The sequence below is a fragment of the Toxorhynchites rutilus genome, chromosome 2, assembly GCF_029784135.1.
Source record: "Toxorhynchites rutilus septentrionalis strain SRP chromosome 2, ASM2978413v1, whole genome shotgun sequence".
Classification (NCBI taxonomy): domain Eukaryota; kingdom Metazoa; phylum Arthropoda; class Insecta; order Diptera; family Culicidae; genus Toxorhynchites; species Toxorhynchites rutilus.
The window spans coordinates 34,843,737-34,871,583 of NC_073745.1; the positions used below are offsets into that span (position 1 = coordinate 34,843,737).

Here is a 27,847-nt window from a genome sequence, read left to right on the forward strand (position 1 = left end):
TGATAACCTTCCGTATCAAATGACTGTCAATAATCTATTAATGCGTAACGTATTTATTCCCCTGATAGAAAAACAGTCTTGGTATTTCAAGTACTCACCATACAGCTCTCGTAGTTCTGCAAAAGGAATTTTTGTTTTCAGTTTCTCGGACAAGGATTTTCTCTCAAAAAATCGATCTTGCTAGTTTAGATTCAATAACTTTTATTAAAAATTTTAAATACATATAATTCGATAAATTTCTCGTTGGATCGTCCAAAGCTCATATAAAAAATTATATATATTTATTCGTATATCATTCGTCACCACTAACAGCTCACATTCTTGAATTATTCATTCTATATAAAAGGATATTTACAACAGGAGTATAGGGATGGGGCCAAAAACGCTTCACGCAAACCAATATTTAACGATATGTAATATAATTTGCGATCGAATCGAAACTGGCTTACACATAATATGTCCTAGTAACTAGTTTGAGTATTGCGCAAAACTTTACATCTATTTAGCATTATATTTCTTCTACCAGCGGGATGAAGATTTTTCTTTTGGGTCAATATTTACCTAATCGTAGGGAGAAAGCTATTTATAGAGACGGTAAACATCAGTTAAAAAAAGAAATAAAACAAAATAAATATTTACAAAAGCACCGACTGGTGTTGTGTTTCGATCCGGCTATAGAGGGGAAACAGCAACAGTGCCCACAATTCGTAGAACTCGGTTTCATAAGCGAAGCGATAGCAAGAACAAAGTTAATGAACGATATTGGATAAAAATAGAAAAAGGGATTAATTAGAACTGGTGTAATCCTAGGCTATATTTACAAAACGTAATCATTCAGTTTCTCCTTCCAATGTCGAATTATTTGCGATGGAATGTGTTGAGGAGATTAAAATTCAAAGCTCAAAACGCACGAAGCAACTTAAAACTTAAAGAACTGAGTATTACAAAGAGATAAAACGAAAAACCCTAACCTATACTCTTAAAATATGCTATTCTCAAGATTGTTAACCGCCGTAGGTGAGGGGGATCAGGCATTTCGGAAACGGATTCTAGCTTGGCGCAATCAAAATTTGCCTCGGAATCGATTGCATTAAACTGGAGCGCTGGTACATAATTAATTTGATGAAGTTTGCTGCTGCTGGTAGCGGTAGGGCCTGCCAACATTAAACGAACAGGCGACTCGTCACCGAACAAAGAACTCTTGATAGTTGGTAATACTTTCCGGCTGAAAGGAAACTCATGTTCGCCGTTCGGGACCCGATTTCTCGTCTGCGCCGTGTTCCCCATGAATCTTCAAGTTGGCTCTCGTCACGTTACAAGATCTTGGCTGGGATGGAGGGGCTGCATTACTCGGAGGCTGGAGTTAAGAGAGCGTCGAACTTTCTCCGACAACATCACCAGCACCCGCTCGAAAGCATCGCAAAACGATTACACTGGCGGCAAAAGTGAGGTTATCGTCGTGTTTGAACATATCAAAGTCTCGCTTTGAATAAATTTGTTACGCAGCACAAGGTTTTTTTGCCCCAATATTTTTCCATCCAAAATGAAGCCCGTGAAGTGTAAATACGCCCGGGCCAGAATTTTACCGTGCAAAAAAGCCGGGCGAATGCCGCCATTAAAAGCGAAAGCTTCTTGTACGAACACATGTTGGCTTTTAATTCTCTCGTCTCGTCGCTCACTCCGTTTCGCGCTTTCTTGGGTGAAAAAAGCCCGCCACCATCGCCGCCGGCCAGCATCCCGTTCGTTCGGCGTCCTACGCCAGGCTCTCCAAGGAAACCAGGCAGACGAACGAACGAGCGAACGACGAGGACGATGGAATGACACACGGTTGGAATGAAACAAAAATGTCGGATTGGATTTTCTCCTTAGCGATGTAATGTGTTTTGTTGGTTTTTTGCCCCCTTCGTGTCACCCAACTCGATTACACACTTCGAATCGGTTGTTCCACACACACACATACACCTACACCCAAATACAGTTCTCACCCCCGGGGAAGGGCCGGGATGGAACTTGTTGATTCTCGATTGCGAGGTGATGGGGCTTGGAGAGTCGATTGTTGGGATAAGAATTTATGGCGCTATACGAAGCAGGATCGCGCGGATTGGTGTTCCAGAGTAGCTTGCTCTGATGAGTGGTCCTTTTTGTGAAGGAGGATTTACAATACAAGATATGAACGAATCTGCCCATAAGCTGTGAATTGATTCACAGTTTCAATGTGACATAATCATAAATTCAATGAAAGCTGCTGAGAGTAGTAGAGAGAGTAGTAGGCTTTTAGTGTTTGAAATTAGTAGGCTGGAGTGTTTGAAATTCTTGTTTTCAAAGGTAAAATCGCGATGGAGATGACACTCCACACTGTATAAAGTTGGGCAAAACGGTTCATTTCAGTTATAAGAGACGAATGAACTCTCAGAGTTTAAAGTCTCTCTAATTCAATACCTTCCTTTACCTTCCCTTCATTTCAGTGAGCAGTGCATTTTCGTTCAATTATCATATTTGATGAAAAATTCTGCGCATTCTTTCCTTGACACTACACTGGTATACTTTTATCTTGCAAAAATGTAAATGATTCACAACATAATTTATGCACAATTTTCTCAAATGAAAGCAATTGAATCGTGCTAAGCACCGTAATTTTTGAATTAAAGTCAGTTTAAGGCAAAAAAAAAACGGTCTCAAGGAAAAGTTCAATAATTTTTTCGTAGATGAGATTTGGCCATAAGCGTGGAAGATTTTTTTCCATCAAATACGATCCTCTATCACCTGAAATATTTCGGATCAGCTACCTAACAACTTGTATGTAACAATATTTCAAACAGATATAATAGTTTTCAATATTCTATTCAATTTATGAGAAAGTTTTCTCAGCAGTTTAACCCATTAACTTCAATGTCCTGGAAAAAAGGTAATAAAGATGATCGAGTTTCGAGCGACATAGCATGCGCTGCCATGACTATTTCGCGAATAGTGACGTCAGTCATTGTATTTATCTTTGATTGCCCACCACATCCATGTAAAAATGCTATTTTCAGGAAGTAATTTATCAATTAAAAATGTACATTTTTGTAGAGCTCCCGCTGAATATGAGGCTAATGTGATAGCGTGAAGTGAATATTTGTGAAATGTCGTCGAAAAAGACGGATAAAAGTGATATTTCCATGTGCCATTTTCACTCCCCACGTTCATAGAAACAAACAAAGTTTCATTATTTTACCGTTATGAAGTTGATGTTTCGAAGGCTCTCAGTGTCGGTGTGTATGTTGTGAGATAATAATTGCCAATTAATCAAAATTTCATCGCCTTCGAGAACTAAGCATACGAATGCTCTCTGGATCTTTTTGCCACATGAGTAATCGAAATAAGCCACGATATAATTGTCATCTGTTAAAAAACAACCAGTTGAATGATTTCATGAGAATTTTGGCTCAAATTATCATGCAACCGTAAGTACTTTCAACATTGTTTTCTTTCTTCCATATACATTCCATATTGAATGCAAATGATTACGACACGATATTTGGCTTGCCAATACAGATACACTTCGCCTACTGCTCCACCTCTATATGTACCTCATTGCATTAACGTCAAGCTGTAAAAAGATTTTTCATACCAAACTCCATTGGTGTAATTTTGATTATTGGCGTTACAGAAACCCAAATCTTCAAGAATTATTTTTTTCCGTCCTTCCGTTTTCGGAAAATGACAAAAAAAACCGAACAATCGCCAAACAAAAACATTGGCTAAAATCTACATTTATGATCCTGTAGGAGGTTCAATCCAACGGTTTTTTCTACATCACAATGTGTGTTCTTTTATCAAAGTAATACTGTAAGGAAGTTTACATATTTTTGCATTTTAGAAGGTTTTGTTTTTTATTAGGTTATGTTAGTCGCACATAGTTGCTTTAATCAGAATTTATTGTACAATAAAGATATACAGAATCGAATGAAATTGATGGCTAATAAATTGAGCTATCATTTGATACCAAAACCTTACCTTCCAAAGCCATGGAAAATTATCAAAGTTGCTGTTCGATTTTTCGAACGCTTGACCGGAAATGGGTTAAACATTTCTTCATGTTTTTGAGGAATCAATAAACTTTCTATTAAATTAATTGATTTCTCAAAAACTTATTTCAATCGGGCAGCAGATTTCAAACCAAAAATGTACAAATTAAAAAAAAGGGGAGGATCGGGGCAGCGACTGATTAATTTGGCGTTGAATTGTTCTTTAGTAAATTGTTCGAATTTGATAAGTGATGTTTTGATAAGCATTTTAGCGGAAGAAAACCAAAGAGCATTACAAATAATTTTTCGGGCAAGGTTAGTAAAAAAAATCAATGAGTCGTGAGTTTTCTGATGTATACACCGATTCTGCATTCCGCCGGATTTGCATTCCGTTCGAAACCATTATTCCGTTCGAGATGTAATTTTGCATTCCCTATTTGTTTGCCCATTTGATGTTCGCAGAGAAGCAGATTGAACAAAATACAAAAACAACTTGAACGGAATACAGAATGGAATTTTATCAAGTCGATCGAAATACAGAATAGGGGTGGTAGTTTTTCCCCGCGAGCATTTTAAAAGCCTTTTTAGACACTCAATGAAGAATGGTCAATAAGCAGTAGAAAAATTTAAAAAATATTCATTGAAAATTTTTCTAATACGCTATTAGTACCCTCTGAAAATTCCCGGAACTATTGCGTAAAAGGTTTCGCTTTGCGCTGATGACTTAAAGTGACGCGAATGTGTAAATGAATCGACATTTCCTGTGACCAATCGTACTCCGGAGTGGGCAAAAAACTACACTCGACAAAAAAAAATAGTGGAGCGACATCGAAAATTTTGAATGATTTTTGAAACGCTATAACTCTATTATAAAGTAATGCATTCGTCAAAGCAACAACTGGACCTTGTATAGAATATTTTGCAGTGGTTTGCAGAAGTTTGCAGTGGGCAGATTTGACCATCGATTTGCGGTGCGTTCATTATTTCATGAAATATTCATGATTCAAAATTAAAGGATAAACGGATCATTCGATAGAGAATACCTCTGTAGAAAATAGTTCTACTAAAACTTTCTATGAATCAAATGAAAGCGAAATAATCAGATTGATTGGATTGGTATTGTGAATATATTTTTAAAATTTATTGAAACTTTGAAAGCAAACGTTTTATCTTTTCATGCAATATATTGTGTCTACAACGCATATACACATCAAACTAAAATGTGTACGTACGATATCCACAAACCAGAAATTTGTAGTTTGAAAATGCTAAATTTTTTGTCTTCATGTCATGATTTATATCGAAAGTACAGGCGTTCCGAAATCGGTTAGAAATATCGACCCTTTACTCCTCAATCCTTTATCAAATGAGAATGTTTAGATATCAGTGCATGGTCTCTATTCCATCTTTTATGTTCTTGAAATTCTTTTTAATTGATGGAAAAAAATCTATGCATATAAAATTGTCCTGTTTGTTTTTGTGCGCTTCATAAACTCGAAAAGTTCGCCACTGAAGGAGCTCATATTATGACACAATATACACTCCACTTCAAGGACTGTTGTTGCTACTGCCAACCCCTCAGGAAGCTTCAAGATTTTCAGATGGAATCAGCACACTTCTGATGTAAAGCTGTGAGCCTAAATCAACTTTCTGATTGAACACGTATTCTATGTGGTAGCAACACATTTTTTTGCAAGTGTTTAAAAAATCGTGAACTAAAATTGTATCCGATAATGATTTTAAATCCATTTGATTTTATTCGATTGGCGTTGCTCAAGATCAATCTTTGGAATTGTGTGATGTAGATTCGGGTGCGGATTGTTCAACTGTATATTGCGCGTTTCCGTCTTGGCATACTGGATAGTCAAAGTGTGGCAGGGTACAGCTAGTGAAATTTAAAAAAAACTTAAATGGAATTAAATTTTAATGTAAGCGCAATCTAGTTATTTCCACAATTATTTTAATTAAATAAGCAAAAATGTCCACGTGGACAACAGGGGGAGGGGTATGAAAATGTCCACGCTTGTCCACTGAGGGGGAAGGGGGGAGTGTAAAATCGTGCTTTTTTCTGTTCATGTGGTATGTGGACAGCCCCTAATTGCGCCGTTTGGATCACAGAAACAGAGAAAATACAACTAAAATGTGAATTTTATCACGTTTTTTTTATATTCCTCTTGATTTCATTACTGGAAATAATCCGCTTAAATTACCTTTTCAAAACATGATAAATAATGGGGAAAGTTTAACTCGTTGTAAAATTATTGAACAGTTCATGTGAATTGTGTGTATGCTGGTGATTGTCATAGTAGATCATAGTTTCCACAAAAACGCACATCATTTTCTAGTCACGTGTTAGCTTGCAATGATTTCCCTTGGTGTTTGTGGGCCAAATACCAAAATGAACCACAATAAACGTATCAAAAAAAAAAATGAATCTTTTGAAGAAACTAAAGACACTGCCTTCCCGACCGAGTAATTAATCTATATGAATAAAAATGGACCGCCAAATGTGTTGGAAAGCGCAAAGCACTAGTAAGAAATCGCCCAATTTGAGCCATCTTTATTTTGTTGTTTTCGTCTCTGTCCATAGATCAATGTGAGAAAAACAAAAAAAAAAGATCAGAAAACTTTGAAACAATGTCAGGAAATTGAAAAAATAGAGAATTTATTGAAAGACTGCGTGTTTTAAGCATTCAACAAAAATTCAAATTACAATTTTCATTTTATTTTTAACAATTTGTAACTGCTTTCGGGTTTACCAGAAGAGATGTCGACATTTTATAATCTTCATCGTGAATTCATTGATTGTTTGATTTTTTTTTTCTATTATTGAAGCATCAGATTACAAGGTTCCATTGAGTCTACCTTATATAATATATAATTGCGACTAATTTGGCTTGTTTTTTGAAATAATTCCCAGTCAAATATCAACCTATTCGGTGGGAAAAAAAAATTCAAGTTGATTTTGAGACACGACCGCATTGCTGACGAAGGATTACGTTACGACAACTGTTGCATGTTGCTATTGAATATCCGTTTCCAAAGATATACGCTTCAGTCGTGGTCGACCACTTGCAGCCCAATTCGGAGGCGGAGACCTTCCTCCACGGCGCGATTGCATCGTCAGGTTACCCGATTTCGATGTCCGTGTTAGGGAAACGCCGTGCGGTCGGCGCAAATGTGTGGGAAATTAGAAGCTATTTTAATAAACTAATCCTTGGCATACTTTAAATTTTATATTTTGCATTTTTGATTGTTAAGGAGCGTTCAAATAAAATCAAATCAAAATCCCTTAATAAATGATGCACTAAAAAATGCTCAAAATTGGACGTTTTTGTGGAGCGATCGATATTCAGATTTTCAATTTGTACTTTCAAAGCGTTGCAAGAATCCGAACTGACAAAAATCGTACAAGTTTTATGCCATGTTCGAATGTTTCTGCTACTCCTCCACTGCCATTCATGTTAGTTGGAATATCTAAAAGCTAGCAATGGTTCAAAGATTTGTCGTTTTAGTGTACTATCGAGTATATTTCAAGTGGATCTTTTCCTAGCCTGTCGACGCCGCTGTATTATGTCGTTAAGTCGCCTCGATATTCCAGATCCACGTAGAAACGCACCAAGAGGAATATCTATAATTACAGAGAGGTTTCAGTGTCCTCGCTCTTCAAGTTCATAAGTGGCGACCATCGTGGTTCATGCCCCAACGGTCTGTGACCACGAACCTGCTGTCTTTTTGCAATTGCGTTGTCGATAGTATGATCGAAAGGTTTCAAACCGACGCTATTTACACCGATATAACAGCTGCTTTTGACAAGTTTCGTGCGGCGACATTGAGCAGTTCTAAGCAGCTTCTGGACTACCACAAGGAAACCATTTGGATTCCTTAGTGTTCTGATTTACTTCAATGATATTTTTAGGTGCTAGAGAGCTTCTTTCGCTTAAGATTTAAAGATATACTTCCGGGTTCGTTCAACCGCTGATTCTATCTTTTCTCAACGACAGTTTGATCCGGCCGCTTGGTGATGAAGGAATCAATAGAGCACAATTATGTCATATCTGACATCACAATTGCACGGGGAACGGAGATTGAAGATTGTGGAGTGGTTCTAGAATTGTCATTCAAACAGAACGTTTCATGCATCGAAAAGGCGTAGAGGAACTTGGGTTTCATCATGTGAGCCTCCAAAAGTTTCTCTGATGTCGTAATGAATTTGACCACATAAAAAATTATGTAAATTTCTTCAACGAAGGTCCTACCTTATCTTCAAATGGCGTTGCAACTGCATTTAAAACAGGGACCCCCTAGACTTCTGAAAATTGACACTTCATTACAATTAATAGTTAAATTCCCAATTGTTTGCTCGTACATTCCACATCATGCTGATTTGGATACACTAGGTAATCAATTGGATCATCTAGTGAACCAACATCGCTCCCCTTTTATGATTGTTGGTGATTTTAACGCTCATTCTCATACCAGGGGTAGCACCCACCTTCATCGAAGAGGACCGATAATTGAGGATTTATTTTCAGCCCGCTCACTTCAAATTTTGAATAATGGTTATCATACCAGAATGCACTCTTCTGCTGGTCTTACAACCGCCATTGGTCTGACTATCTCTTCCAGTCAACTTGTTTCGAAGCTATTATGGAATGTCTATGAAGACAACCGTAATAGTGAGTATTATTATTTTCCCAGATGGACCAGATCAGATTAGCTATCAAATGTTGAGAAACCTGTCCTACCATGGAAAAATAGCTTTATTGCAACTTTTTAATAAGGTATGGTCCAACGGCAATTGCTGGTAAGAAGGGTCCATAGTATCACTTCCAAAACCAGACAAAACCAACATGTTCCGAATAATTTTCGACACTACTCTTTTGAGTTGTGTCGGAAAAGTTCTCTAAACAATAGTGAATCGACGCTTAACGACCTCAAAGTCGTTATAAGAAGAATCGACGCTTCTCAAAGACTAATAAGCTGCTTGATCCAAGACAGTTCGCTTTTGCACAAAGTTCACCTCAAAGAATTAGAGGCTACTGTGAATGACGTTATCACCACGCAGATGTGGCGTCACTTGATCTAAGTAAGGCATTTGATTGAACATGGAGGTACCCAGCATTGAAGAGTCTCTACGACTGGGGGATCCGTGGAAGACTAGGTTTCTATGTTAAAAGTTTCCTAGGGAATAGAACCTCCAGAACCATCGTCAGCAACTCAAAATTTTCACTAAAAATCCAAGAAAATGGGAATTCTCCAAGGCTCGGTTATATCACCAACCCTCTTCATGGTTATTATGCAATCTTTTTTTGCAAAAATTCCAGACAACATAAAAATCCTTGTTTATGCAGATAGCATTAGCGTCGCTGCATCGGCAACAAAGAAAAGACTTCAGAATGCAATTGATTGCGTTCTAGACTGGGGCCAATATGTTGATTTTGAAATATCTCTGGTTGAATCTAAAGTTCCCCATATATGTAGTCCCAAAGCACACTTTAAATTTCCAACCCAAAAATTTTCGAAACCCACATCCCTCAGTCAAAACTCTCAAAATACTTGGTGTAACCTTTGACAAGAAACTTAGTTTCATGCCACATACTCAGGCGGTCAAGAAAGAAGCCCAAGCTAGATTAAATTTATCAAAGGTTTATTACTAAAGGACATATGAAGTCTCTATTAAGGGCAGTAAACACTTGATAAACTCCAAAAATTCCATTTAGAGTAAGCATCTTCAGCCGAGGTGGCGAAGAACCGCTGAAAACGATAGAACCGGTTTATAATAAGTTAATAAAGATAGCCGCCGGTGTCTTTTTTTTAATTTTATTTAAGAGTCTTTCAGCCGTAGGCTGGTTCGGTGCCTTTCTTAGAAGTCCTACTCCCGCTGTTATGGCAGAGAGTGAACAACTACCATTTGATCGTCTCGTTACGAAGGTTGTCCCCAATAGAGCTATCCGTTACCTTTCAATTCGTGACCGCGACCACGACCCAAAAACCCCCTAATTTTCCCATTCCTCGCACTGATGCGAAACGATGGGTATTACAGCAGTTCCGCCAAAGTTGGAATATAGCCTGAAGAAACAGCAGATCATCTTTTCTAGTTCAATCTTTAGAAGAAACAGAACCTTATAAAGAAATTTAAGAAATTACAAACTCGGAATGACAAAAATATAAACCAACAGAATATCGGAGACGAATGAATCATAATATTTAAAGTCTCCGTGAACGAAGGAAAAAAAAAAGAACGAATACCAATAACATAATGCATCAGGAAATAAAGAGATGCATCGACATAAATTCTGGGCTTACTGCGGCAAACCATCAGTATATGTTTAGGGATCGTACGGAACGGACATGCAAAATCGTTTGCTTGAGAGCATGCACAAACCAAGGTGAACCAGAAAATTGGTAACATATTAGCTGTCAATCTGTGGTCCAAGAAGACCAAGTCATGGAAAATCCAACCAAAACCTAGACTCAAGCGATCCGTCAGAACCCCGCATGTGGTGAAAATAATTGAACAGCGGATTTGTAAAAATGTGTGTGTCATGCAACGTTTTTTTGTTGGAGGACCTTGAATCTATAGCTTATAGGAAACAAGTTGGCGAAAGACACCCCTAGAGTATCAGCAGGGAGCATTAAGGAACTTTGGATTATTATTCCGTACTGTAGATCTCGTATTGTAAACGGATTGATAAATAAATTAATGTAGATCTCTTATCGAATCTCGATCACCGCGTCGTAGACCCCAAGCGCAGATAGAGTTCGTTATTCGGAAATGGAAGTAACAGAATTATTCAAACGATTATTTTTTGTGCAATTTCTATAAGACCAGTCGAATTTCGCGTGTTTCGGAGTGCTTCGTGTTTACGGAGATGAAAAAAAGATGAATTGAAGCATTCCGTCATAAAAAAATTTAAGCTAGAGAAATTGTTCGTTGAATTGTTTGATCTCATCAAATGATACATAACACTTGGCAAATCTCGAAGGATAGCTAGAATTGGATGAACTCAACGTAAATCGAAGCTCTCTAATTGTTCATTCATTCAAATTTTTCGGAATAACTTCAGCGCCGAAAAAAAGGTTAAATTCCGATGATCCTAATCGATTTAATCGATTCTGGCACGATTTACGAAGAAAAAAACAATACTTCTCCCCTCGAAACTTTGGCGGCGGATCATGCATTAAATGGGTAGGAGCTCAGAAATGCTTTCACTTCTTTCGAAATGAAAAGCAAGGGCTACATCCGTTTGCTGACGGGCTCTTTCCTAACCAAACAGAGGATCAAGGATCAGAAAGTAGATTTGTTGGTCACCCGTGGTCCATCGGGGTGGAGTCAGAGGCAAGAATTTACCCAAACGGATCGAACGAAGGAAAACAGATTGAAGGCAGGTTCAAGGCCGGACGGCAAGCTTCGGTCATCGGTTCCATTGCCTCCGAGGCCAGTATCTTCACGCCAAAAGCCGCGGCCATAATCATCGTTTCATCTTATCCAACGGAGAGTCGAAGATCATCCTCACGGACTCGGCCATCCATAATCTAAAATATCCAACGAATACAGAAGTATGCTCCAACTAATACTGTATTCACGTGGATCCCCGAAAATTAAGGCGCACAGGGAAGCGTGGGGGCTGATCATCTTGTCGCTTGGGGATGAAGTTTGGCAAAACGGGCAAGATACGTGCCTGCAGAGGTTCTTAAGAGGTTGAACTCACATCGATTACTTGATTGGATGGATGATTGAAAGTTGGTAGAATGGGATCTCATGAGATCTTCTTTCAAAAATTTGCTGGTTCGAAGGGTTTACACCGAGGAAAGTGGTATGCTTCCCGATAAGGGCTCAGGACTTTGGAGGCATGGGAAAATGTCAAGAAATAAGTTGTGCAAAAATTAACAAAAAAAAAGTGACACCCTACCCGATTGGTAAATGGATTGATGTTTTGGCGGTGAATAAATCGTATTTGGAGTATCTCTCAAACATTGACTTAAAACTTTTGTTACATTTGTTGCTATTGAAGACATTGAAGGTGATCCTATAGAAGTTGGACAGAGCTAGTTGAATCCTTGCTTCGATGCTAGAACTGCAGTTTCAAACTTGAAAAAGACATAACTGGTTTGTGTTGCTGCTTCCAAGCTTATTTTTTGTTTCTGAAATTGTCGAAAATCAAATACTTGCAACAATGTTTGAATATCTTACAGTTTTATTGAACACATACCTACGATAAGATGTATCAAAAAAATGAACTAGAAAACAAATCTCTTCCCTTCGCGGAATATTGAAGGATGTTCTATTTGGTTTGCATGCATTCGCAACTGCAATATGGACTAATCGTGTGGGATCATGTATGCAAAACAAGGTTCTAGAAACAACAATTATTACAGGAAAAATATATATAGACTACCGACTCCATATCCTTTAGTTGACTTATACTTTGGCAATCTTAGACGTGTTCCACCGAGACAATCGGTTACTGAAGAATCTCAGGGTTTTGAAGCATTTGATTGCCGCCGAATTCGACCAGTCCTACATGATAATGCGCCGAGTCATAAATCACTGGTCGTGCCTCAATTGTTGACTCGAAATCGTCTGTGGTCGTCCGTGTCCTAAATTAATCTCCATATTTGGCACATTGTGACTTTTTTTTCTCCAAAGTTAAGGCAAAATTCACTGAACATCTTTGACGACATTGAGACCACTCGAATGACTTCAATCGAGGCGTTGAACACCTTTCTTAAAATGATCTAATCGAAATGACAATTCGTTCGTTCACATCGTGCCAACCGTTTTTGATGAGCTGAACTTTTTGTTTTCGTTTTACTCTAAAAAATTGATACCCATCTTCAGGAAGCTCAAGGTAAAATCTCAAATTAATTACAATTTGTTGATCTTCCTTTGAATATCCTTCCATTGTTCCATCGTTCGAAAACCCCGCTGCTGTTGGACTACTACATTGACGGTGCTTTGCTTGGTAGGGTTGAAAAAGTTACTGACCTTGGAGTCTTGCTGGATCCAAAATTGACGTTTAACGCTCATTACACCTCAATGATTGCTACGGCTAACCGACAGCTCGGATTTATCTCGAAGATTGCGAAGGATTTTATTGATCCATACTGCTAGAAGTCAGTATATTGTGCACTAGTACGACCAATTCTCGAAACTGCCTCCGTTGTTTGGACACCAAATGTGGTTTTCTGGACCTTGAGAATAGAGCTTGTACAACGAAGATTCATCCGGTTGGCCTTGCGCCATTTACTTTGGCGCGATCCATTGAATCTTCCTGCCTACCCGGATCGATGCAAGCTTCTAAACCTGGACACCCTTGAGAGAATGCGCAGAATACAACAAGCGGTTTACGTATCAAAGCTGTTGAATGGAGAAGTTGATTCTCCTCAGTTACTCTCACTATTGGACCTTCGTGCTGGTCAACGAGCTCTTCGTCAGAGATCTTTGCTGCAAAATAGATTCCATCTTACTTTGTTTGGATACAACGAACCGCTGTCAACGATGATCCGAACTTTCTCGTTGGTGGAGGACCTATTCGATTTCGGCGAGACATCCTGCTGCTTCAAAAAAAGGGTGTCCAGTTCGTCTATTTTATAATAGCCTAGGTGTAGGATGTTTTATTCATTAAGACCACAGATGTCAGATGAATCATAACTGAATAAAAAATGAATCATAACTGAATAAAAATCCTTCGCTGATTAATTGTGGAAAAATGTATACATATTGTGCAAAAATGTAAAATACAAATATTTCACAGATCCGTGGGACTACCGTCAATAACAAATTTCTTAATTACCTCCACACTCAAATGTCACATACTCCTGCCGTAAAAAAGTTAAAGCCATATCAACCCATTACTCCGGGAATGTTTTCCCTCGGGTTTAATCCCCTTTTCGTGTACCTCACTCACTTGCCCCAAGAGTTGTTGCCAAAGCGAAGGGCTTTTGATGTCATTCAAGGCGAACACCAGTGTGTCTGTCCCACACATCTATGCTCTCTATCTGTGCCCACGGGGGTACATTTTCCCCTTGCTGTCTCCTCTCCCAAACCCAAAAGCGACATTCGTCGTCCTTTCTTTCGCTTTCGCTTTCGCGAACACGAACCAACCGATACCGGTGAAAGCGATGCGAATCCGCAGGTGTCCCAATACAACTTCAAAAAATCTCCAGACCGGATGCGTTTCCTTCGTTACCTCGTCACATCGCACCTTTTCCAAGCGGCAAACAGGGGACAGGGGGGGGGGGAGGAAATAAAAGTGCAAGAAATGTGTGAGTTTGCGAAGCTTGACTTTCAAGCCCTTGCCGTGCCATTCTTCGGGGGTGAAGAAAATGGGAACTTGAGTGGGCGAGAAAACGCACAACCAACCCCGAGAGTGAAGGTGTCGCCGCACATCAAACGGGACGCACACGTTCACCTTTGAAGTGTTAACCTCTTGCGTGCTTCGTCATCCCCGCGGTGACCCTTGTCACCGCCGCGCCATCGATACTCGCCAACTTGTTGACTGGGTGGCACAACCAAGGATGAGGCTCAAATCTAGGAAACAATCAGGACAGGCTCGAGTTCAGATGGGCATAAAATGCATACAATGTATGGGTGCGTGTGTCTATGTTCGAAATCCCCGGCAATGATCATCACATGTAGCACAGCCTGAAACAGGTATTATTTTTCCTCCTCACAGTTGCCATTGCTGTCGTCGTTATTTCTCTGTTGCGAAAACACTTTTATGCCATGCTTTAGAGGGCCACACGCTAAAAATGAGATGTTTATTAGCATTCGAAAGACACTCAAGAGTGAGAGAGAGAGGACAGCGAGGAAGAGGAAACGGGACGAAAACGAAGCGTGACATGAGAAAAGTTCACCTTCGCAATTACCCACAGAATTAGGTGGTGGGTGGGAGTTTGAGAAGCGAGGAACCGAGAGCGTTCTTGTTGGTACTTTCCTGTTTATTTTTCATGAGCCCTTACGGAAGCAGAAGACGTCTTCGAAGTCATATAAAATTAAATGATGTAATATTGAGGTTCTGTTGGGGGAGGAGAAGGAGCCATTTCTGGTGCGAGAAATTGACATCGTCTTATAAGAAATGGGAATGGTTCCGATACTTTGATGTTTTTAGACAGCAATATGTTTGGTAACTTGATATTCAACCATGAACACAGGGCATATTTTGAGCAATTTTGGTAATGTCATCCCTACGTTTAATTGCCAATCATAGATTGGGGCATGACACGGAATTTTGCCGTTCTCTTCCGTCCCGTTGACGGTACTGTTTAAAATAATCAGAAACTTCAATCGGACATGTTTGTCACAATTTGGTTTTGCTTATTTCTAAATTGATCAACTTTCCAAAACAGTAGTGAGGGACAGTCAACATTATTCGATAACATCTTTTTATATTGAAAATTGCACACAATTTATCCCTAATGAACCCAATGTTGATTGTATGGAGGAAACCCTACTTAACTATATTCCTTGACAACGACTAATGAGTTTGGGTTTGAATCCAAGCGGCCGAACAAGTCCTGCCTAATTGAATCCATGGCATAGATGCCATGGTAAATGGTATTATCCAGTTGATAAACCACGCTCTAAACCATCCCAGAACTCCTTAGTGAACGTTGAAATCGGTATCATTTGTCCCATATTTTTCCACGGATGAGTTAAATTCATGGCTAGTGTCAATTTTCTCTAACTTCGTGCCCAGCGCACATCAGAGCTCAATGGGCCGAGGCTGAGTATCACGATCTCCACTTATCCTCTCGTGTCTGGGTGTGGGGCTGTGTGGTCATTACTACCTGAACGAAACTCTTTCACTCTTCCCTCCCCCTGAACAGGCATGTGAATCCTAGTGATGGTCAGCCTCACCGTCATCAGCATTATCGTCAGCATCAATTCGCAATCTACCAATCCCGGGCCCCCGCGCAGCACACACAAACACACAGTGTCCACTAGCTCTCACTAATGGGGGCTGAAACTTTGCTCGTTCTGTTTTATTTTATGACTCCATTTCTTGCTAGTTTATTTGTGAGGTCATTTATTTTTGTGAAAACTTGGAGCGTTTCCGATCTTTTTTTTTGTCGGCCACAGGGTTACTTAAAATTATGGAATGATTCGGACGTGTAATTTGGAGCTGTATATTCAATTGCCATAGTTAGTTTCTCTCGAAGGATTTTGATGATGTTTGAGGGCAAACTTTCTGGCGAAAAAAAAACACACACACGCATGAGAGTACAGTAAACATTCACTAACTGGGCGAAAAGGGAAGACCAGTTATCGATATTCGCGTTTTAACTGGTTCGGTATGTAAAACGTCAAATAAAATCGAGGGGAACTTCAATGAATTGTTTGATTCGCGTTGATCATGAAATTGGATAAACAAAAGGTTTCCAATCGAAGTTTCGCATTGAGTGCGACAGCAGGTACGAAATATAATTTGAGGAAATTATTTTTTCTTTAATTCAATCAATGTTTTTGTCATGCGAAAATATTGTAAATTTTCATAACATTTGAAATCACATTCAAATCCATTTGAATATGGCGTCGATTGTTTACGAAATTCTGTTTTTTAACTGGTCCAAGGACCAGTTAACGCTCGCTCAGTTAAAAGCAGTCCAGTTAAACCAGAACCAGTTAGCGAACGATTACTGTATTCATCGAATTGGTAACCCATCTATTTTCAGAGAGTGGCTGTCACGGATCTTCTTTTTGGTAAAATCCAGCTTGATTCTCCGATCGAGCTTAACGTTGGAGTCGGGGTCAACGTCGCGGTCAAAAATGAAGTTCTAGCTGGCAATACGCAGAGAAGGTTCGATTGCCGTCGTTTTTGCCGTCGACACAAGTTTCCGTAGTCGAAACTTGTATAGAGTCTGGTTACAGATGAATCTGTGCGTAGTTCTCAATAGTTTTGAATCCGCCATGACACTTCTACTAATCGAAGTCGAACATTTTGGGCGGTTTATTGCAAAATGTGATGACTGTGTTTAATTTTTGTAGTATCAATCGCATATACAGTGACTCAAATCCGTAATCGTACTCCACCATGCAGATCTCTTTTCCCTTCTTTTGGAAAACGAAAACAAGCTTTCGGAACATTCTATTTAGATAAAATCATAGTGTCATATGAGAGTTAAAAAGTTTGCTATCTGATTTCAGAACAATGATTTTTATTTCTCTAAAAATGGCGAATATGTGCTAATGTATGAAAATTGATTCAAACTCATATTCGTACGCTGATCGGAATCTCAACTCGATTTCGAAGGCGTTGGCCAATTTCCGAATTCCATCATTAGTATGGTGTCCCTTGTTCATTGCAACTTTTTTTTAGCTGTCTTTGGCCATATCTACGAGTTTTTTTTTTGTGAATTCGGAAGGAATATTCATTAATTTTTCATCAAGTGGTTTTTAAAAATCGTTATTTTTAGAAACTTAATGGTTTCTAAATTTCGTACACAGATAACTTCCTCAGTTTTTTACTGAGATTGATGTCGGAAGATTGTGGAGGAATATCAATAACTTTTGAGCAATTGTAATGTAACCATGTACGAACTTCATATGTCTTGAGCTCTCGATCATTGTCTTGGCAAAACTTGAATCCTCGATTCCATCACATTTAGTTGACACTTTGCTTCATATTTTCCTTCAGGATGTTCAAGTGAACATTCTGATCCATTACACCATCGATAAAAACCAAATTGAGCAAACAAAAAGTTTGTAATGTGCCTAGGAAGGGCAGCTTGAATGCCTGAGCACAGAGGGACAAATCGTTTCTCAGTAAAAAAGAAATCAGTAACTTTAATTTGAATATTCCAAACAGCATGTAACACATCAATGTCTTACTGGTAAGATGTTATTTCCCTAGATGGGCTATATTTGGCTCCGATGGTTATCGTTTCGTATGGAGGAAGCCAAGAATTAAACGTAAAAAAAAAATCTGAAAGCAACGTTTAAACATGGTGGTGGTGGAGGGATGATATGAGGGTGCATGTATGAGCAATTTTGTTTAAAACGATGGTGTATTAGATCAGAATGTTTACTTGAACATCCTGAAGGCAAATATGAAGCAATGTGTCAACAAAATGTGATGGAATCGAGGATTCAAGTTTTGCCAAGACAATGATCGAGAGCTCAAGACATATAAAGTTCGTACATGGTCACACTACAATTGCTCAAAAGTTATTGATCTTCCTTCACAATCTTCCGACATCAATTTCACCAAAAAACTGAGGAAGTTATCCGTGTAGGAAATTTAGAAACCATTAAATTTTTAAAAATAACGATTTTAAAAACTACTTGATGAAAAATTAATGAATATTCTTTCCGAATACACAAAAAACTCGTAGATATAGCTAAAGACAGCTCAAAAATAGTTGCAATAAACAATGGATACCATACTAATGATGGAAATCGGAAATTGGCCGAAATCGAGATCAGATTTCAACCAGCGTACGATTATGAGTTTGAGTCAATTTTCATACATTAGCACACACATTCGCCATTTTCAGAGAAATAAAAACCATTATTCTGAAAACAGATAGCAAATCTTTTAACACTCATATGACACTATTATTTTATCTAAATAGAATGTTTCGAAAACTTGTTTTCGATTTTGAAAAGAAGGCAAAAGAGATCTGCATGGTGGAGTACGATTATGGATTTGAGTCACTGTATGTGTATAAACCGGGGCGTGATTTAGGCAAGATATGACGATACTATAATTTCCAATAGAACATTTTTCCCAAAACATTTCCTTTCACAAAAACACTGTCAGACGTTCAAATTGATGCCGTTTGGACCTGGAGGAAATTCCGAATAGTACCCTTACCGCCAATTTGTATCATACCTATGCGACACAGTTCGAGATGCTTTCGAAGATGCGAGTAGTCATAGAAACGTGCGATAAAATAATAAGACCAATCTCTTTAGCTGATTTTGAACCTAGTATCACTATCTTTCTGAAATCTCATCAAGGTGTCGAATGATACGACATCTCGATGATTATCAAACCTAGGTATTCAACTGTTTAACATTTGAACGGAATAACTTAGGAAATGTTCCATACCATCCGCGATCAGAAACCACGTGTAGCCATTGAACGTTCCCGAAGAACTACAGCTGAAGGCGAGGCCACACCAAACGTCTTTACAACTTTGAACCTTCACATCAACAACGAAGGCTGGAGACTAGTTGAGCTTGTCCGTTAGTTCCAACACATTTAACAGACCTTTCGATGTGACGTAGCTCTTTGGTAGAAGCCCCAGAAAAGCTACGATACTTACGCTGAAACATCTTCAAGTACGACTAAAGTTTACGAAAGATCATTTCGGGATCCGATGAGAAACGCTGGGTTAAACACAATTCAAGTCACAATACACAACCATACTGCCCATGTTTGCATAGGAAACGTAATCACCAACACCATTAGTGTTGGGAAAACGCAATTTTGTTATCTTTTTGCTTACAATCTTACAATTTGCGGACAATCAATCGTATCAATGAACATTTGTTCGCATAGCTAGACGTAATCACCAGGTTTGGAAAAGGTTTAGTGAAATGTCTGGAAAAGGTGCTCTGGATTTGTTACGAGTCTATGATAGTACTTTTTTCCTGAATACTCTTGGATATGATAAGAATAGCAGGTTCGTATTTTTTCAGTTAATTGAATTTGTAAAGGCAATCCGCAATGTTGGTAATTTTAGCAACATGATTTACCGATATCACGATCAATCCCATAAAGATGATGGTTTGATATCGAATACGAGGAGTTATAATGCTAAGAACCAATATTATTTTAATTTTACTACTGATTTGATTGTTTCATAATCTACTTGAAGATTCAAATGCAGAAATTTAGGTAATTATAATATTAAAAACAAAATTGACGAATTTACGCAAAGCTGAATCAGCTCATGCAACATCTACATTAGAGCTCAGAATCACAAAAGCGAGGGTGTTTGTTTATTTTACGCACTGAAAAGCAATATTCGGTGGTGATTATTCATTTTATTTCAATTTAGATTCATTTCAGCCATTGAATGTCGTCGGTATATGGTTAGAAAGTTGGAGTTCTGTATATTTACGATGGTTTCAACACGCGATTTGACCAAAGTCATAGATAATCTTCGAAAATTTTAAGTTTGATAATGCATACCGGTTATTGATACTATGGTTAATTGTGATGAAATCGATATCATATCAAATTGGTTGATTTCATTGATTATGTAGGGGCCGATACGAGAAGGATTTTCAGTATTTTTAGCGCAAAACACCCTATTCATCGTTTACTTAGTTGAAAAAAATTAAAGTTACAATACTTATAACAAGCCATTCCTCGTAATACACATAGCACATTGTAAAATGATGATTTTCTAACCTTTTCAGCGTGGAAAGAATACATAAAACCGGGAAATTTGAAGATAAATTCTGGTTTTTCTAGAAAATTTGAACGAATTTCATACCAAAAAAACAAAACATCCTCATTTTACTCGCTGCGCCATCTGTATTTAGAAAATAATAATTAGATGAAAAATTATTAGACGAATTTTTGAAAAAATCTGTATATCTGTATTTTTAGCAAAAACATCTGTATAAAAAAATGAGAGAAAAAATGAAAATAAAGGTTTATTTTAATTTAGAATTAATTTTTTATATTTATGGGCTGTTAAAGTCGTATACAACAAAATAAACCATGAAAAGGTTTTCTCATAATCCTCTAACTGTATAATGTTCATTAATGGTTTTGTTGAAGTTTGCTTTCCAATTTTTCGTCAATTTCATCCTCGAAACTCCTCTTTGAATCGATACATAGTTCTTCGCTTACAAAATAGAGTCTATAATTGTGGGTGCTAACCGAATCCCGGACATTGTTTTGTTGGTATTGTAAAGCGCTCAACACACGCTGATGAATGTTATCAAAAAGTGTCTTACAAACGACCTTAGCAATGGTTGCCAATATTCCTCACCACGCCTTTTGACATCCAACAGCTGAGACCAAGTCATATCTGAGTCACACAATTGTTGCCCCATGAGATGCGTCTTGAGTAGCCTGAATTAGAGATGTGCGAGCGCTCACGAGCCGCTCATTTGAGCCGGTTCGTCAGAACGAGCGTATGATTCACGGTTCTTTAGAATTGAACCGCGGTTCAAAAAAGAGCCGCTTTTCAAAAGAGTCTCGGCTCAAAAAAAAAAAGCCGCGGTTCAAAAAAGGCCGATTTTTGGAAGAGTCACGGCTTAAAAAAAGCCGCGGTTCAAAATAGAGCCGCTCTTTGAAAGAGTCTCTGCTCAAAAAAGTTGCGGTTCAAAAAGAGTCGCTCTTTGAAAGAGTCTCGGCTCAAAAAGAGCCGCTTTTTGAAAGAACCTCGGTTAAGAAAAAGTCGCAGTTAGAAAGAGTCTCGGCTCAAAAAAGACCCGCGGTTCAAAAAAGAGCCACTCAAATGAGCTCAAATGATTTGGACCACCCCATTATCTCAAAAAATATGGCTCAACTTGGATTATTTATAATGTCATCTTCTTTTATTGTTGAATCGTATGTAACTAACGTAAAAAAACTTTGGTAAAATTCGACAGGTCGAAGGAAACGATAGCATTAACACAGCAAGCACTTTTATTGTCAAAAAATGTCAGTTTTCCGATCGTGGTTTTAAGGTTTTTCCCGCTGATTGAACAAACTTTTCGTGTATTGTTCAGTAAAGTTCTGTTCTCCTACAGAAGAGGAACAATTTGATGCAGCGAAACAGTAAGTTTGATAACAATAAATGAAATTAATTGCATTTTAATTTTTGGATGTTGTGTGGGGTGACATGGACATGTTTTTGTGGGGTGAATTGGTCCTACAGATTTGAGGCTTTTCTTTGGTCTAATTGATTCCAGATGCCACTAAATTACAAAAAGAGGATGGGCAGACAACGTTGGAAGAAGGAGGAGCTTGAAAGACCAACGCAGGTCATCAAGAACGGATTTTCTTTGACCAATCATCGACAGTGTTTGAAAATGCTCGAATAACAGTGAAAAGATCCATGCATAATTCGAGATGGTCTCAATCCAATTTTTCTGGTCTGGAATCTGGCCGAGACACCTGGTATCGATCCCAGAACACTGTTACAGATTGTAACATTATTTCTAAATACATTACATAAACATAAGTATGTTTTTTTCGATGAAACACACACTGGACCAAATCACCCCACATCAAATTTTAATGTCCAAAAATCGTCTCTTTTATTTTATGATATATTTGGTAGTTTGAAGCTTGATATAATGATTAAACATTATCGATTGAGAGAAAACAAGTGTAGCTCAGTATACAATGTGACATTTTTTATTTGGACCGTATTGGTTTGGAAATATTGGGCGATTTGCTTAGGTGGTCCAAATTCCCCCCTTTTCCCCTAATACGACACTATCGTGACAGGCTTGTTTGGACTCTACAAAGAATGTGATTCAAATGTAGATTTAGATTCTAGCACATAATACTTATAATTGTTGATTTTCGAACAGTGACACAGTGATTTTTCGGAAACATTTTTTCAAAATTGCTCAAATGTTTTCAAACGAAAAATGTTTGTTTGCATGTTGAGCAAACGTATTACATTGCGTAGAATGCAAAACGGCAAAAAAGTCGATTTTGTTCATTTTGTCGCTTACGTCTTCTATACAAACATGGGCAGCATAGTATTCAAATACGAAGGAGGAAATACTAGAGTCAGGGAAGGTTTCTCCTGTTACGAAGTTGACCCAACTTTCCGTTGTTGATTATTAAATTTTTTAGCTACCACATGCGGATTGAGAAAGGCTGCTAACGAGACAGTTTATACAAGATAATGGTCTTAAGCATACAAACCGTACTGTAAATAACACATACTGTTGACGTTTGCAATGGTAAGTTCAATCACACGATCTAAATCCGAATGAAAACATGTGGTAGACAGTCAAGAAGACCGCGAACCCTGAGAAATCAAGGAATGAATAGTAACTGTTTTCGGGCCTTCAGACCTAAGTGATTAAAGCTTGCGTTTACATTCGTTAAACGTTAGTTCATCCGAGTCCCGTGGATTTTAGAAATGTTTGAGAAAAACATCCAGAGCGTATTTTTAATCGGTGTTTCGCTTGTGGTAGTGGTAGTGGTAGTATACCTGAACCACGTTCACGAGAACAATACAAGTTGTACTCACCCATACAACAAACTGGTTGGGACAGATGTAATCAATCGAACAGCGTTTTAGCACTAGACATGTTAAGTTATCGCGGTTCTTTCGGGGCTCAAGCAACATATCGACTAAACTACGTTTCATCTACTAGGTGCGCCAAGACGGCAGTTCAATTTTGGTTCATTGATGGTAAACAATATAGTCTATTGATGATAAAATAAAGGTTGGCAAGAGCTACTTGGCTGACGAAGGAAGAACAAACAATTATAATGTTTTTGAAACAAGACGGTCACTTTTATCAATCGCAAAAAAAAATGGTCGATCTAAGAAAGCGGTATGGAACAAGGAGTGTATCGAAAAGCAGTCTTAAACATTTAACACGATATTACATACAAAAGCGTAAACTTTTTTTTGTCGTGTAATCAGAGCACGCTCTGTTGACATTCAAAAATCGAAGTACAAGTCATTTAGTCGCGATCATAAAGGTTTTTTCGAAATGTCGCTGATTGATTTGGAAACTAAAACGAAACTTCTGCACAGTCGGTGCCCCGAAAAGGTGTTACATACCACAAAATAACAAAAAAAATCAGTTTGTCCAGAAAGTGTTTAACGAATCGTCGCAAAGTTCGGTAATTAGTGTTCTTCCGAGGATCTCAGCAGAAGTAGACTAAAACCCGGAGTAAGTAATCCTGAATTGGACCGAAAAGTTGTAAATTATATTCAAAAGAACAAGTCATCTATTCTTGATTTGGCCAAGAAGTTCAAAACCAGAACGCTACCGGGACCTCAATTTCATACCAAAACGATTGGAGAGAGTGTATCATTTGCGGATACGACTGTTGCGATGAAAAATTCGGCCAAAAAGTGCTTGTTTGGCAAGCCGTCTCTGCACGTGTGGTATGCGATTGTCAACAAGTTTCACAAAAGGGACTATAAATGCTCAAATTTCTATGGAAGAATGTTGAAGAAGAGATTGCTTCCACTTTACAGGAAGTACGAGGTTCCTCCTCTATTCTGACCGGATTTAGCATCGGCACATTATACCGAATCCACGCTACAATGGTTTTTGGAAAACAACATCATGTTCGTCGAAATAGACCCCAATCCACCTAACTGTCCCCAGCTGTGGCTAATTGAACGTTACTGGGCACTGTGCTACTACTGTGTAGACTTTGATGAGTGGAGTTAAATCTATGGTTCGATCATTTTTTAGAAATCAGCAATAAGCATGACCTTACATTCTTCAATAAAATTCTTTTTTGTAAACACTTTCTGATCGTTTTCAGTTTTATTTTGATGGTTGAAAGTTTAAAACTCCTTTCCGATACACTCCTATTCTAAAAAATTTGCAGAATATAACCTTAAGCTTCCTACCAAAGAGCGCACTTAAGTTCATTTTAGGCTGAATCCGCAAATGTTTAATGAAATTACGCGGAACTGATTTAACTACTTTCGTATAATAGTAAACCTGGATAATCCTGTGACCCTTACACTAATGTTTCGGGTTTTAAACAAATCGCAGAGCTTCATATGAAATAAACATAGAGGAAAACCAAAACTCACCATCACTCATAACCAAAACCAGCACAAGTTCGAAAAAACATGAAGGGGAAAACCATGAAGGGGAAGGCAGCATGTTGTGTGAGCTGAAGTGTTGTGACGAGAAAAAAAATTAGTCAGCGGACTACGAAGAAATTCACCTTCGTATTCAATTGGAAATGAGTTTTGGTTTTTTCCAGCAGTTTTTCCGTCAACATGACTCAACAGTCATTCGGGCGTTTGGTTGCTATCTGTCTCTACGACTCGACTATCGCATTTAATTCTTCCCCGTCAAAGGGTGGTGGGGGGGGGTGGTATGCTCAACATGCCATAAAGGGAAAACAAAACTATATAGCATCTGATGAATCATTGACTTAAAATAACACCAAAATTTACATGAAAGTTAACTTTTCAAAAAAAAAACTATATCAAAAACCTCATGAAAAATGAGAAAACCGGCAGGCTGAATGATTGTTGTCACTGATCACAGTTCTGCAGTAAAGTCATCCATCGAACCTTGGCGTGATGACAACAACTTTGTCTACGCCTCGGTCCAACCTAGCCTATTAATTTTCTTTTGTCATGCATGAGGTTCTGTGAGATTTCATATCGTGATGAAAAACGCGAGATTGAACACAAGGCATAACTGTTCAAAATCTATATTGGTATTCAAGAACAACCGACAGCTGAGGGGTTAATCATTGATGGGAATGTAACACTTGTCGTGATTCTAACATGACGCTTTCTAGTCTTATAAAAACCTTCGAGATGTGCTCAAGAATGAAATCATCGAGACCCATAATCTCAAATGTATGACGAAGAATTTGCAATGGCAATGGTTGTATAATTTTTGAAGACAAACCGAACATTGTTCTCACAAACTAACGAGAACGATAGCGGGAACAACGTTAACAATTTTTTCCAATTATCCTGAACCACTGGATGATCGTCAAAATATTGGATTACGATCCAAGTTTGAACATAACGACTGCTCAAATTGATGTTTTCTGTCTGGTTTGAACACAAAAAATATTTTTTCTGCAGCCATTGTGAATACCGAATTGTCCCTTTCACCATATTTCTTGAATATCTTGAGATCCCTTGCTCATCAGTATTTATGAAATTATAATGGATGAGCTTTAGGGAGGATAAAAAATCATGCATGATTGAAAGAATGATAAAATGTTAAGATTTTCGATGTAATCCCAGCTGATTTAATTATCCGGTCATGCCGCCAGAAGTGTTTTTTTTTTCCGAAAGCAAACGAAAGATGTTTGGCTTTACATCTCCTCCTTAAAAATTCATATTTCCAGTTCATAGATTCTGTATCAGCAATTACGTTTGGCTTAACAACAAATGCATCATTTGGAGCGTAGATTCAGATCCCTTACATATCATTATTCCCCAGTTACTAAAAGCCTCCGGTGAAAAAAAACAACTCCCATCGCTAAACCCCCCCACAAGTGATAAAGGTACATCATGCAAATTGATGTTGATATAAACAACAGCAATACATCAAATGACTGTAATTATTACATAGCAAACAACATGAGTCCTCACCTCCCGAGAAGGGTAGGAGTTTACTTTTCTTCCCCCTCGGGGAAAACCTGTCCGGATTCCGATTAGATCGGGGGGTGCGTTTGGTGGTAGGTTTGTGCTCGTGTAAGTCATTCACGTGCCTAAGGGTATGCCTTATTCAATTTGACCACCCCACCCAAACCGTCAAAGTTATTGCGGAAACCAGGCGAAATCGTTTGCTTCCTGCGCTAGCCAGCAACCGCGTGGCGCAATTGCATTGCGTGTGCTAGAACCGTTTATCCGAACGGTACCGTTATGTGATGAATAACAGGAAAATGGGGAGATTGGACTAAATGGAGGGGGAATGTAATTAAAATATTTTGACCTAAAAAATTGGTTGCACTAGTCTAGGATCGCTATCGCTATCACTACAGTCTAACCTACGTACGGGAAGGGCGCATAGGGCGCCGGGAAGTATCCGGGGAAGGCTGCCGCCGTTGGCTGCACCGGAACGGACTGCGTCAGATAGGTGGTCACCTGGGTTGGGACAACGTTCGTCGAGTAGAGCGTGGTGTACGCCGTCTTGGCGCCGAACGTCAGCTTCAGGATCTTGCTGTTCGTCTCGGTGACCACCGTTTGGGTGACGACCGGAGTTGACTGCAACGTTACCTGTGGCTGCTGGAAGGGGTGAAGCTGTGGGATTGGAGGAATTGGCAGGGTTGGGAGTGTCGTAGTAACTACTTCGTAGTTGGTCTTGGTGATGGTGCCGATTGGTCGCGACAAAGTGCTGTAGATTGTGTTGAGACCGTTGATGATCGGGAGCACATGGGATTCGTAGATGGTTTCGAGCTTGATCACTGGTTTCGAGGATGTGATCACCGAGGGAATCTGCGCAGCAGCTGCCGGATTCAGGAGCCTCAACAGCGCCAGCTGTTGGAGCTGATCAGGAGTCAGATTGGCCATTGGCGATTCCGTAGTGGTCTTCGCTTCCTTTTGACTTGCGATCTTCTTCTTTGGTCGGATATTCTCCGGGATGCCGGTCTTATCAACCTCAGACAAATCGAAATCGGAACCAATGCTGGACAAATCCAGATCCGATGGCAGTCGCTCACGCTTTGGTTTGTCATCATCTTCATCGTTCTCATCACCGAATTCCAACTCCAGGTGCAACTCGGATCCCGCTTCGTCGAGCCGGCTGTTGAACTCATTCAGAATCTTGGAGGGAACGAAGTGGTACAACTCCATCGGGGGCAGTGTTTTGGTGGCGGTTACCAATCGGGTCACGTGGTAGGTTTGAATCAGAGTGTGACTTGAAGTTTCGCCCTCACGAATCACCGGCAGGATGTGGGTTTTCAGCATGACCTGAGTGGTGCTGAATGTTTCGGTTAGGGTCTCAAGTGGGGGTGTCTCCGTTTCACCGGTCAAAGTCAACGCCGGAAGAGTGGCGATGCTCGAATCCAACAGATTACTCTCCTTGTCGATATGCGTCGTCGTGGCAAGGATGTTCTCCGTCAAAGGTTCGGTTAGTGACGGTGTGATGGTGGCCGTTTCCTGCTCCAGACTCTTCTCGAAGGTCGATGTGACGGTGATGTAACGGGTGTTCTTCACGGTGCCAACCTATGGGAGAAATCCAACAGTGA

General features: G+C 39.0%; 1 protein-coding gene across 3 annotated transcripts in view; it reads right to left on the reverse strand.

Annotated features, from left to right (window-relative positions):
- Positions 1–184: 184 nt before the first annotated feature.
- Positions 185–27,847, reverse strand: part of LOC129764990 (mucin-2) — a 200,914-nt gene continuing 173,251 nt past the window's right edge. For all 3 annotated transcript variants that reach the window (XM_055764709.1, XM_055764708.1, XM_055764707.1), the window contains exon 7: positions 185–27,824. In XM_055764709.1, coding sequence (XP_055620684.1) covers positions 26,643–27,824 — 1,182 coding nt within the window. In that variant the 3' untranslated portion in view covers positions 185–26,642. The remainder of the gene's footprint in view (positions 27,825–27,847) is intronic.